The sequence below is a fragment of the Aspergillus chevalieri genome, chromosome 3 (assembly GCF_016861735.1).
Source record: "Aspergillus chevalieri M1 DNA, chromosome 3, nearly complete sequence".
NCBI lineage: Eukaryota > Fungi > Ascomycota > Eurotiomycetes > Eurotiales > Aspergillaceae > Aspergillus > Aspergillus chevalieri.
In genome coordinates, this window is record NC_057364.1 from 3,319,579 (window position 1) to 3,333,067 (window position 13,489).

The 13,489-nt window shown below is 46.4% G+C and overlaps 3 protein-coding genes across 3 annotated transcripts; 1 reads left to right on the forward strand and 2 right to left on the reverse strand.

Annotated features, from left to right (window-relative positions):
- Positions 1-6,265: 6,265 nt before the first annotated feature.
- ACHE_31163A (uncharacterized protein) lies at positions 6,266-6,799 on the reverse strand (the record flags this gene model as incomplete). Its single annotated transcript, XM_043277862.1, has 1 exon — positions 6,266-6,799. The coding sequence occupies one exon, from the start codon at positions 6,797-6,799 to the stop codon at positions 6,266-6,268; it is 534 nt and encodes a 177-aa protein (XP_043135698.1).
- A 495-nt stretch (positions 6,800-7,294) lies between these two features.
- ACHE_31164A (uncharacterized protein) lies at positions 7,295-8,098 on the reverse strand (the record flags this gene model as incomplete). Its single annotated transcript, XM_043277863.1, has 1 exon — positions 7,295-8,098. The coding sequence occupies one exon, from the start codon at positions 8,096-8,098 to the stop codon at positions 7,295-7,297; it is 804 nt and encodes a 267-aa protein (XP_043135699.1).
- Positions 8,099-8,598: 500 nt separating this feature from the next.
- Positions 8,599-8,941, forward strand: ACHE_31165S (uncharacterized protein; the record flags this gene model as incomplete). Its single annotated transcript, XM_043277864.1, has 2 exons — positions 8,599-8,624; positions 8,686-8,941. 2 exons carry the CDS (start codon positions 8,599-8,601, stop codon positions 8,939-8,941), a joined length of 282 nt encoding a protein of 93 aa, XP_043135700.1.
- Between the last annotated feature and the right edge of the window lie 4,548 nt (positions 8,942-13,489).

Genomic DNA, 13,489 nt, shown 5'->3' on the forward strand with positions numbered 1-13,489 from the left:
CATATGGCGGTTCAACACTACGGCAATGGATGATACATCACAAACACCATCCAGTCATGTCGCCAACAATCCTCTTAAAACCTCTTCATTATCTAGATAGATTTCCTCTTCTTCTTTCTTCTCCAGATTCGATATTCTCGTCGATGGCTACAATAGTTTAGATAGGAATTCAGTTCGTTATTATCTACTATTCCGAGCCCGTGACACTAGTTTCAAATGGACCTTTTGTTATTCTTCATTCGACATCACCTACCTAGACGCTCTCGCTGCGGTCGCTGCAGAGGGGAGCCAAAAATACCCCCTCAACCATCATGTTCTCTCCAGTTATAAGCCCCATTGTGGTGACTGTGTCCTTCCCTGCTTCCATCCTTTCTCCCATGAGCATCTCTTGCAGCACTTCCTGTCCCTTTGAAGTCTGTTCTCATCTACAAAACTGCTGTTATCCCACCTTCTTTATCTCCTAACCCAGGCTTTCCTTTGTTTGTATTAGATGTCACATTCTAGAAGCTTCCGTGACATACTCTTCACGGCCTCGGAATAGAAGATAATAATGAATCGATGTTCCTATCTAGACTATTGTAGCCATCGACGAGAATATCGAATCTGGAGAAGGAAAGAGGAGAGGAAATCTATCTACAGGAAAAGAGGCTTTTATCTACATGATGTGTGGCCGCGCTAGGTACTTTCTTGGTTTGCTCAGATGGCGGCGTTTGTTGATATCAGCCACGAAGGTGTCAAGCTGCTGTCACAATCACTCTCAAATGCAAGGTGGCGTATTTCAACAATAGCATGTCCATGGCAGTCATTTTTGTGCTAATACACTGACCCTTTGGCCAAGTGGGTTGCTAGCAAACTCCGTGCTTTCTTGGTGAGGCTTTATTCCGTGAATAATCTTATCTGTCCATTGACATGTGCGAACCCTTTTGGTGACTCTCACTCAAAATCTATTTCTACTCCCTAGTCTACCCCTACTCCCTAGTCTGTCCCTATCCTCTAGTCCGTCCCTATTCCCCGGTCTGACCCTACTCACCTGTCTATGTCTATCCCTACTCACTGGTCTGTTCCTACTCTCTTATTCATCGGTGATTAGAGCTGGCATAGAATACAATACAAGGGATAAGTTTTCATCATTTTTGGCGGCTCAACGCCTCAACACCGCGTCAGTGGCTGATATCGACAAAGGCCATAAACGGTTGCAGAGGTCTCACCTTTACAGCACAATATGCCCAGCACACTATCCTCAAACGCTGACCCCAAAAATCTCCTCTCCCTTTTCACCTCTTTCTCTCCCCCTTCCTCCCCCTGGGTGTATATTGCCGTTTCTGCAGCCCAGGACTTTTCAGCAAGCTTCTGCGAGGGATTCTTCGCCAGTGTGATTGATAGAATTAGCTTAGCTACCAGATAGGCGGTTTCGCTCCGCCTGTCGTATGTCATAAGGATAGATCGGATAAATGGTGGCCCGAGTAGCGAGGTCAGGAGATTCTGTCAACTACTATAGCTTGGAATACTTCGCCAAAGGCTGGAAAAAGAACAACCCAGCTGCTCCATCCAACCCCCAGGGGGAGAGGGAGCAGTGGAGATCGCCCCTCCCTCACTCAATAGCACCGCATGCTGGCTTGGGATATATTTTGACCGGAAACTGAAAATCAGAGTGTCACCCAAACATTCGCAGTCAAGGCCAAACTCACAGCCAGTGGCATCCAAGCCCTGGCCAACACTGTACAAGGGGTTAAGGCCCCTTTACTGCGGCAAGCAACAGTAGCCTGCGTGGTCTCAGTCCTGTATTATGGAGCAGAGGAATGGTGGTCAGGAAGGCACAGACCAAGGCAGAGCATCATAGGCGAACAGAAATTGGTCTCCAATGGGGTGGCTGCCCAGTTAGCTCGCTTGGATTAAGTACTCCGCGGCGCGCTCCTAAAAACTCTCCCAGTCTATAGGACCACCCAAACAACAGCACTCCACCGGGAGGCAGCCATACAGCCCATGGAACTATTTCTGGACCAGAGACGACGGGCACTATCAGTCAGAGTGCACCATCTTTAAGCATGATGAGGCCCTACTGACATGCTCATGTGGCCGCAGAAAGGAGCCCTTCCATTTCTATTTTTGCTGAGAGGGTCGCAAAGCAGCGGCACATCCATGGGGCCAACAACCAGTAGCAGACATCCTCACCAAAAAGACAGGATTCACCGCATACGCGGATTGGCTGGGAAAATCGCAATCTTACACAGCCATCTGCAGACGCCATTAGGATGCTGAATGCATCAAATCTGGGAGCCTCTAGGCTTACCTCTGGCTCCCTCCTCCTCCTCTCCTCCCTCCTTTTCTCTTTCCCCTCCATTTTCCCTTTTGTTCATCCTCCCTTTTTCCGTTTCCTTCCATTTTCAGTTTCCTCTTCAAGAAAACCCCAAGATGCGCAGTTTGATGTTTAACAGTCATGAAAACCCAAGCAGCCCCCCCGCGCGGGGACTACCTGTATTTAGATGGTAGATGGTAGTTTAGCTAGAGGACAGGCAATTCCGATCTGCCCGTCGAATGTCCTGCTCTGGGACCAGAGCCACATCGCCTCCGTGGAAGCACTCGCCCCCGACGATAAATAGAAGAACACACACGCACACTAAAGTAAGCTCAACGCGGAGGCTGTGTTCTTCAAGTTGCCATTTGGCCCCCATGACTAGGCATCATATCTGATAATCAATTTATACACCTAGGCGTCCTAAGAACTTATCAAGCAGAAATTCAACTACTTCTTAATAATAAGCAAGAGAAGTGTTCTGAAACACGAATTGTCAAGTGCCAAGACCATCATCTTCCACTGCCAGTCAACAACGACGCCCTCCTTTATTTCTCTTAACAAGAAAACGAAAGATTGAAGTGGGAATAGTCATGGGCTTATTTCCCTCAACTGCTCGTGAGAATGACTTCGCTTTCCCCCCTTCAGTGCAGACCCGCGGTATCATCTTTTTTTCCTGCATTACCCCTCTTAATGCACCACTGATGTTGATCAGATGAACTTTTGCGAAGATATTCACACCGTCTAGCAATTGGCCCCAAGGGAATCAGTGATGAGCAACAGCGTTGGCTTGAAGCGGTGTTCAACACCTTTTGCTCCCAATTGGAGTCAACAAAATGTCAGTGAGGAAAAGATGATTTGAAGATAATTCAAGCTGACTAGACTAAGATTGGTCTGAGTCCAATTTAAAGGACTTTATGCAGAGCAGTCTTCCTACAGAAATTACACCATTCCTTATTGATGCAATCCCCATCTTGCATCGAACCCTGTTGCACATGGGCTCATTCCCTTACCAAAACAACCCAGAGAAACTTCTTGTCCTTCATGTTCTGCGCACTGCATGTATTCTCTTCAGCAGTGATCCAGAAGATCTTGCTGGGAACTATTATCTTCTCGTCATTATGTTTCAAAGTATGGCAGGCCTCAGTCCAGACAAGGCCCAGGAGGATAGGAGGCCAAGAGACGAGGATGATGATTACCATTTGAAAAAAGCTCTTTGGATGGTTAGGAACCGGGCGCGAGATCCCAATAATCCTAGAGTTATGATCTCTGGCCCTGAGAGCCCCCCTCCTTCACATTTCCCTTCTTCCTGGTCGAAGAATTTTGATCAATCAATTCCAACTGGGGATTTCCGATCTTTTTTACGGCTTATGATATTCCTGAACTTATACCATAGCCGTGCTAATTTTAGCAATCTTTCAGCGTGGCGTATTCAGGTAGAAAAAGTCACCGACTGCATGTTAGCAGTATTTCAGCCAAGCGCAACAGGAATCACTTGGAATAATTTCAGTCAGGTTATCAAGAATCACATGGTTAGTTTTTCAATGCTACTCTCCCACTCCTGATAATATTGCTCATTCCAACAGCCAACTTTACTTCGGGGTATCTATCAACTCTTGGGCCCATTTACATCGATCAAGCCCCTTCCCCAAGAAGGCTCTCTATCAGCAGACGAAATGCGGGCAGTCCTCCAAGAAGCATCTATTCGATCTCCCCGGCGGGAAATACCCTCTTCAGCAAACATCCTGAGTCCTCCTATTCTAAGCCAGCTGGATATAATTCTACCTCATTATGTTCTTCCTCAGGACATTTCTATTTCTTGGTCTGAGAGAGGAGATCATCTTGACTTGAATAAGCTGAAACATCAAATTCCAATTCAAACACCATCAATTCTCCTAGTTTCCGGCAGGGGCGAGAATCATGATGTTATTTTTGGTTTATTCGAACCTAAAGGATCGGAGGACGAAACGGTCAAGCCTTTCATGGTTCAGCTAGCACCTCTTCACCGCGTATTTCACCCTTTATCAGGGACCGCAGAATGTTCTATCTTACTTGACCAAGCTGGAGGGAGTCCGACCTTAACAGGCCAACTGATCTCATCTGAGTATGAGAATGCTTCAGCCTCGCCCAATCAGCTCGAGTCTCAGCAGTGCATAGCTCGTCTAGTAGTTTGCGGGAATTCGGGCCATTTCAGCTTGTCAAATGACGCCTCAATTCATGAGCATTTTCATGTGAATGCAATAGAGCTGCTCAAAAGCGATCTTGTGGAAGACTGTGGGTATTCTTCTGATGGAAACGGGCATACATGAGTACATCGAGGGAGTTGGGGGCTACAATGGGGGGTGATCTACGCTGAGGGCTGTGAATGTGTTATGATTTGTTTTTAGAGTGTCTCTAGAAGTAAAGGGATAGCGCTTGAAACTCGAATTCAAGGTCTTTGATTTCTTTCATCTAATGTCAACCTGTATATGCGAATATGACCGCTAGAAGAGCGATTTTTCCATATTTCAGCACTCATTTAGCCGATCAAATTACCAGTTGATTTACCACTAATTTCCTGTATTTAGAACATTTCTCCGACCTTAGTACCCTCGTCAGCTAGGCCATATTGGCCTCGTAAAATAGAGAATAAGACCTTCATTACTTCGTGTCTAGTATGAATGTTACTATCTCCTGTGTCTGCTTATCAAACATGTTTTGGATTTGTTGAAGCACTTCTTTCTGGCCGTCATGGTCTTCACTACCATTGTTGCTTTGGCGGTCGCGCACCTTTGCTGCGAGGTCTTCGACTGAACTCATGAACCGGATGAATAGGTCCCTGGGAGGCAGTCCCTAGGTCCGGTCAGCTATTTGCTTCAGCTCTGCCGTTTCTGTGAGGATGGCAGCTGCATGGGCGCATTGGTCGTGGTCCTTATGGTTGTATGAGTGGTCAGGCCACGGAGACGCGGCTCCAACCACCCCTTTCTTCTTTGCACCCCCTATTGTCAGCGACAACTGGGGAGAACAACGTTGAAAGTAGTATCAATCGATTCCGCGTGAAGTTAAATATAAGATTCGAGTTTTCCGCAGTGCGGGAACTCGCTCAGAAGGTAGGGGGGGGGGGCTCGCCACTGAGGAGTTTTTTTTTTTTGTTAGAAGGATGTGATATTGAAATCTATAGACACCTCAATAGTTAATAGAATGAGTGCTTATCAACTTGCTTATTATCGGCTTGCAATTGCAGTGCCGCTGCGCTGGTCTAGCCCTTCCACTACAAGGATCCTAACTTCAATGATAACGGATATTTCTTGATTGAAGTCAGCTATGACCAGTGAATGGAATGACTGGCGTGGAAAATGCCATTCTTCAACGTTAAACATGGTATTGACACTCCAGATCGTGTGAACAGTTCTCACTCCACTATTGCCGGTTGCTACAAGGCATTCTTCTGCAATGAGTTTTGTGTGTTTTTCAGTCGAGAATAATGTGCCTAAGAACAAGAGTCCCAAACCCGATAAAGCCCCTGATTGTGCGTCCAAAGGCCTCCCCAAGCATTGGTCAGTTTACCATCTACCCAATATACCTCGACTCTGTGAGACCTGCCAGGGGGTATCTCGAACAATCCTTGACTGTAACCTTTACTAACACACTCATCCCTGTTAGGGCGGCATGAAACCGCGTAACAGTTATTTTGGAAATCCACGTCGCTTGTTTTGCCCGCAGACTGTCCATTGATTTTGACCTCGTATTGAGCCACACGACACCATTGATCCACCACTTCCAGGACTGCTGGGCCATTTATCCACGTCACCCATGGATTGGGGAATGTGCTACCGTCATTCCAATAGAATTTTTGGTAAAAAAGCGTCCCTGTGGGCGGCCAAGTCCTTAATCTTCCTTTGCATGGCTCGCCGCCGCCGTTCGGGATAAAACTGCATTTGTATTTCCCTGGCGCCAGCATTAGTTACAAAACTCATGAACAGTGTACCCTTTTTATGCCTTACCGGAAGGATCAGGGACATATTTTCCAGGGTTACTCGGCAGCGGCGGCTGCTTCCTACATTCGTCCCTCTCGCGCTCGCATGTGGTGAGCTTTTGCTCGGTTTCTTGCTTCTGGTTGGAAAGAAGACCGTTTTCATTCCGACACTGGGACAGATTTGCTTCGCATTTTTGCTTCTCTGATTCGCAATTTGAAGGGGGAGGGGGAGGGGGAGTGCCGCCCTGATGCTGACATTCCCCAGCGAGAGGGTCATACACCCATCCTGGGATGCATGGGTGACCTTGCTGGTTTCGAACACAGCGTTCGCCATTGAAGTAGTGACCAACGGGACAGGTCTGAGATTCCTGGGCCGTAGCAGCTGGGGCATGATCGTATCCTTGGAAACCTCCATTGTATAGACCAGAGTGGTAAAGCTTAGTATCGTCCAGGTCATGGGCATCCACTCCAGAGGCCAGGCCTTTGAATACCTGCTGCTGCCCCACGGTGAAATGAGTCCCAAGCAGGACAAGTAACATGGACGGTTGCATTCTCGAGGGTATAGAGCGTATGGTGTATCGGAAGCAGAAGAAACACAATTAGCCAGGGGATATTGTTGAAGTAGTTACTCGGGATCGCAAAGGATGTATAAATGTGTCTACGTCTAACGCAAACAGCTTATAGTATTTTTAACAAAAATACCGCAGGAATTAGATCACTTCCTGTGATTTTTAGATTTCAGCTTTAAGTGTCGAAGCCATGGCTGGTGCTTGCTTACTTGGACTATTCTCTTAGTCTAGCTCATTTGACAAAACATGTTCGGTGTATTCGACCCACTGTTCGCATTTGTAAATACATGCATACCGCAATTCTGGCTTATGATGCAGCTCTACATTCTGTGCGGAAATGTACTCCGAAGTGGTATTACATGACAGGAATACAATGGATTTTCAGCTGGAGGTTCTCGTTATGGGCCCCTTCGCAAACACTTCTGACATGTTGTTATCGCGCACGGCCTGGTGATCTGATACTCGCTTCAGCTAGACTCAACATAGTTCCCAGAGCTCCCCTCTTTCGGATTCATCTCGAATTTTGAACGGGTACAGTTTGTCAAGATTTTTTGGGAAGAAGTCCACACTGAATCCTCCTAAGAAGAGTGAACCAAGGGTGAATGTGTCCGAGGATCCAGACCGCTGTGGTATGAGAACCCCATCTGTTTTGTCCAGAGTGACCGGCCAATAACTTGTCCCTCCACGATCTGGAAAGACAAGTTCAAGAGAAACCATGTCGGTATCCACCATTAATGTCTCTCCGTTTCTCACACTGCCATCGATCGCCCTGATTCTAAATTTTGCGCGTCTGGCTGTAGATACCGTCACGGGCTTCCCCTCACTGACCCAAGGATAGGCCCAGAACTGAGTGGGAGCACGTTTATTGCGAATGCAGAAGTGGTTCCCTGAGATATGATCGGCGGCGTCCAGATGTGGGATGATTGGAAGTGGCTTGGTCCAGTCGCCGATATAGTCCAGTGTCACCTTCCCACGGAGCTTTTCCAGGTGCTTTTGATCGCAGTTTACTTTGCCGCGGTTTATATCCACAATGGTGTGTTCCAGGGCTGTGTAGTCGTTGTGGCCTGGCGCACTCCATGACCACATCTGGGGGGAGATTCGTCGCACTTCTTGGAAGGAAATCCGGCTTGTGAGGCTTCTCGGATTGTCTTGAATTACACGAAACACCAGGTCAGATGTTGCCCTGTCTGGGGTGATGATAATAAAGCGGTTGTTGTGAGGGCCTTCGTCGTCGCCCTGCCATGAAGAATCATAGTTCAATGCAATCGAATAGAAAGGCATTGCGTAGTGGTCATATATTTGGCAGTAACAACAAGAAGAATGGAGAGCACCAGTAGATAGCGGATAACAGCTTTAATACCTGTTCTTCTTGCCAGTGGTCCGAAGATGCCTCCAATTGCCGAGCTAATTGGTACTTCTGTCGCGGAAAAACCAACGTATCTGATCATCCAGCTGACGACCGTCACCCATCTCCGTTCTCGTCCTAACTTTATGAGATCATTTTAATATGGGAAACTTTACCCCTTGGAGCATTGGCCGCGATCGTCATGAATGGTTGATACTAAAAGTGGTCCATGGCCAGCTGAACACGACACTCACCAGCTGAAAGAAATTTTATGAATATTGCCATCACTAGGAGGGAAAGGGTTACAGTTACCATCATTCAGTCCACATTAAAAGTGTACTCCGAGTGCCTCCTATTAGGGTCCTATCAGGGCACCGGCGTCATTTCGCAACATTATCAACTTCACGGAAAGTACCAAACCTCTTTTTCACCCACGATGTTCCAGGGCAAAGATCCTACCAAGTAATCAATAATGTTTCCCGCTCCTATGCCTCTCCAATGCCTGATACTGACAATTCTTTAGCGAAGGTACCCATGATCCTTCAAAGGATGAACCTTCCAAGGACCCTACGAACACGAACAAACCAGCACCACAGAGGCGACCACGTTACGGGTATACCAACCTGGCCCGAGAAGACCCAAACAGGGATAAGAGATACGAAGGCAAAGAAGGCTTGAAGATTCGGGTCAATGCGGATTTGGCCTTGGATTTAGATATCAAATTGAAGGGGGAGATCTATGGTGACTTGATAATTGGGCTCATCACCAGTGAAGATTGATTTAGTCACTTTTATCCTTTCTTCTTATGGTGGTGTTGAGTTGTCATTTATATGTGAAATTCATCAATTTCTATCATGTAATTTCTATGCCATGCAGCATTCAACTTTTCTAGTTCCCACTGTTAATAATATTAACCTCGGCACTGTGAAAATGAATGCTAGCCATATTTGTTGATGTGCATGAGAGCCGATCCCCATATCCACACTGTTAGCTATAGAAAATATGGGTAACCCATCTGGATAGTCACCGCTTTGTACTTTTGCTATCTAGACACCTGAGTTGGTGCGCCTGTGCCACCAGACAAAATATCTCATACCCCCTAAGTATCCACAAGAACGATAGCAGGACAGCAGCTCCCAGCGTCACATGCTTGGCGGGCGGCTGTGGAGTTCCAGGTAAAGGACATTAGGCTGTTTGCAATAGTTAGAAGGAATTCATTATGCATGAATGGCAGTAAAACTCACGAATACCCCTTGCTATCACGCCAAGGGTAAGCAGAAGCACTCTTATTAACGGCCTTCACATCCTAATTGGCAAAAACTGCCATCTCGATACCGCTCCCGCGGCTGTCTGAATACTTCGTGTAGAGCTCGCTTATCTTGAACACGCTTTGGGGAGGTCAGATTGCAAAGTTGACCTCGTAGAAACTACAATTTGTGTCGTCTTTGTGAGATTTGGTTATAGATCTCGGCGCTGATGTATAATTCAATTCAGAAATCATCTTGACGGACATATTTTTGGCTGACGCAACGATGTGATCATTTTGCCCTAAAGACACAGCCCAAGGATCGGAGCCTCTCCTTTGTGTCAGCTCTATCCGGGATGGTGGAGATCCAAACAGGGATTGGTTAAATGGGCTATTCACCTGCATTAAAGTTCTCTAATATTTCTTGTCTGTGTGTGTAAGCCAATCTCACGGCCCGAGTCCTTCAGTCAGCTCACTCCGCCTCAATGTCCGAAACACTGGGTGAGACTTCGAATGCGCGAAAGTCAGATAGTTGTGTCTCCCATATATTCCTCTTTTACTAAATTGTAAGTACATACGACCATAGGGTGTGGAGAACAGGGCTTCCCGTCCGCTCAGCCGTACTTAAGCCACACGCCGGCCGGTTAGTAGTTGGGTGGGTGACCACCAGCGAATCCCGGCTGTTGTATGTTTTTGTCCTTTTTCTAAATTTATGTTTGGTTGCTCATGAAGCGAAAATAAGGTCAGGTTATTATTATCTTTTTACTAAGCTACCTACCTGGCTTTGGAGAAGAATGCCGCGAGAGATATGGTTTTAGCGATTCTTGCATCACCGGCAATCGGCTAGTCATAACCGGACAAAGTAGTATACCATAACCGCTCCTATCAGTATGTCTAATAATATTCCAATAGCGGGTATGTACCCTCTGACCAGGAATACCTCCCCAAAGATCGAGGAACAGATCGCTAACAAACGTGAATGATCTGATCACCCACATACTCGTTCAGGCGGGGCACGCTATTGAAGAGAATTGTTCTGGTTGGGATTATGTTGTGAAACTGCGCGCATATTTTGTAGCATTGTCGAATATGCGGAAGCAAGCGCGGGAAAATATGGTCCACTACATCCGGAAGTGGTGCCCTCATCACCAGCCGTTGTTCACCATGGTGGGCATCGAAAGTCTGCCATTTCCAGAGCACCTAGTGGAGTTCGAAGTCGATGTATTGATTCCATGAGAATATGTAAGCTCTACATGAAGCGCGTTTGGGCTTGTTATCAGAACTGTCTCTTAAGGGCGATGCATCATGGACGGGTTGTCCTTGCGTTGAACAATCAAACCACTCCCTTCTTGTCCGGTAGATATATCTGTTTTCTGAACTCCATAACCTTTAGCGCATATTCACTGACATTTGCTATCACAATTTAAATTGCTTCAGATCATGGAATGTAAATGATCCATAGATTCTCCACTGTCTCGCGGGTTTAAAGTCTTGTAATCTATTTTCATCTAGAAATAAGAGAATCATGCTACGTGCTGTGTGGCAAAAAATAGTCATTCTTGTAGGTCATAGACCAAGGGAGTATTTGATACTTTCGAGCCTCGTCTACCAGGGCACCCTGTCCCTATTATAGTTAATAGATTGGCCAGACGTAGTTGACTTTTTCGCTGCTTCGATATGCAAACATGTTAGCAATCCTCAGATAGTCATAATAATCAGTATTTGTTCACAGCTGGTTTGTAATTCCACGAACAATATCCTCAACGGTCACCGGAGCCTTCTCTAGTCCATTGAACTGCGCAGCGCGGCCACCCATGTCGGTTTGAACAAGTCTTATCATTAAGAAATGAGACCGCCAGCATGAGTCTTCTGAATCCTTTGCGGAATGGGGGGGGGTGGGAATTTGAACCCACCCGGATCGATCCACAAAGCTGTCAAGTGCTTATTTCAGCATCGATCTTACTGACCAGATAATTTCCAGCCACCTTCGACATTTCATAAGCGGCAGTTAACGAAGGCATTTGTTCAATCTCAAGGATGCTCACCAGGAGCGTAGAGATATAAACGAAGTTGGGAGTACTGGCTTTGGCTTTGAACAGTCTAAGCAGTCACAGCGTGTTCACTTCAAAGTGAGAAAGCACGTCCGAGTCAGCCATTTCCTGCACCGGACCCTAGGGGTTGCAAATTCCCGCATTGGCAATGACAACATCAATGCGCTCGATGTGATGCTGCGCCTGTCATATAAACGGTATGCTTAATGGGAGAGACGACGGGGGGGTTACTAATAGGATATCCACTGCGCACGGCGCACATATGTATATAGAATCGCCCAAGCGGACGAATGGTATATAAAGCTAACTAGTTAGCAGTAACGTAATCGGTAAACGAGCTGGACATGTAAGCGAGCTGGACACCAACCCCCACCTATAAATTGTAAATGCATTTGTATCAACCAAAACGGCATTAAATTAAGGAAATTAGCTAATTAGGTCTAACTGGACATGCATTTCTCTTATGTCCCTCATTTCCACAGGCTCCGCACCTTGGTAAAGCCCTTGTTCGCGGCTGTAAAGGTGGTGAAGGCCTTCTTAGCTGAGGGGGGGGGGGAGGTGCTTCAATTGCTTCTTCTGGCTGTGTGACTAGCTCACGAAGCTCCAAAACTGACAAGCCTTCTTCATGAGGTATCTGCCTTTTAGACCGAGTGCGCTTTTGCTTCTGCTTCTCATTGGCAGCACGTAATTCAGTGTTTTCCTTTGCTAAAATTGTAGCACTTTGTATTGCGAGTTGGCAGCCTTTTACTAGCTGATTAAGTGCACGATGTGTTGGGCTTGGTGGGCTTTGTGAGCGCTGTCTAAGTAGCCTTTTAATTGATGAAGCTTGTCGACGTAGTTGCTTAAGCGTTTGAGGAGTTTTTGGTGTGAAATTGCGGCTTGATTCGCTACCCCGGCTCACTGGGGGGGTTGGTGTGCAAAGACGAATATTTAGCTTTGAAAGCACTCTGTCAGGATCGAATGGTACTAAGCCAGCAGCCGCAAAGCTATTTCTAATGGTTTCAGGCTTGAATGTTTCAAATCGTGCGTGTGGGTAAGCCTCAAGGAAGTCGAACTTGTCAATATGGTTGATCCTAAGACGCATTTTGGTTTCAACAAGCCGGCCATATGATCGCTTTAACACCGAAAAACAGCCGATATCAAGAGGTTGTAAAAGATGTGATGAATGTGCAGGCATACAGATTGGAATAATATCATTTTGGCTGCATAATTCATCAAATTTTGGTGTCAAATGACTACCATGACCGTCAAGTATCAAAAGCCGATATTTCCCTTTCATACGAGTAATCGTCGATGGGATAAAGAGCTTTTGAAGCCATCAAAGTCCAATTTCATCAGAAGTCCAGCCATTTGGGCTTACTTCAAATCGCCAAACATCCGGAAGACCATCAGACCAAGCCTCAATGAAAACCTTGCCTTTGAAAATCACACACGGCGGCAAGGCCCAACCTGAGGCATTTATACATTCAATAACAGTCACCCACTCGCGATTCCCAGGTTGTAAGAGTGATCGTCGACCATAGTATTCAGCCCTTGTAATGACTTTTGCAGTGGTTGCTAAACCCATTGCAAAACCAGTCTCGTCAAAGTTGTAAATATCGTCCGGGCTGATGCCATATTGAAGTATTGTTTTTTGCACAAGATCAAACCACTCTGTGATAATCTTTGGGTCTTCACATTTTGCGCGCTCATAATTGTAGCGTCTCGAAAATCGGGTCGAAAGCTCAGGATGCCTTTTCACAAAGTTATAGACCCATTTTTCCCCAACTGTTTGAACCGGGGTAGTTCCATGTGCTGCCAGAAGAATATTCGCAATTTCTTGTACAGTAGTAGGTCGGGGTGCTGCTCCACGATCATCAAGTGAGAGAATCCATCTTTGAAGCGATTCCTCTTCAATTTCTGTCAATTTATGGTTATTGGCGCGTAATTCGGAGCGATTTATCGTTCCATGAAGGCGCGTGGAGAGAGTTGACTTCGGTACATTGAATCGGCGTGCTGCTTCACGAATTGAGGGAATTTCTTGCCTCCTA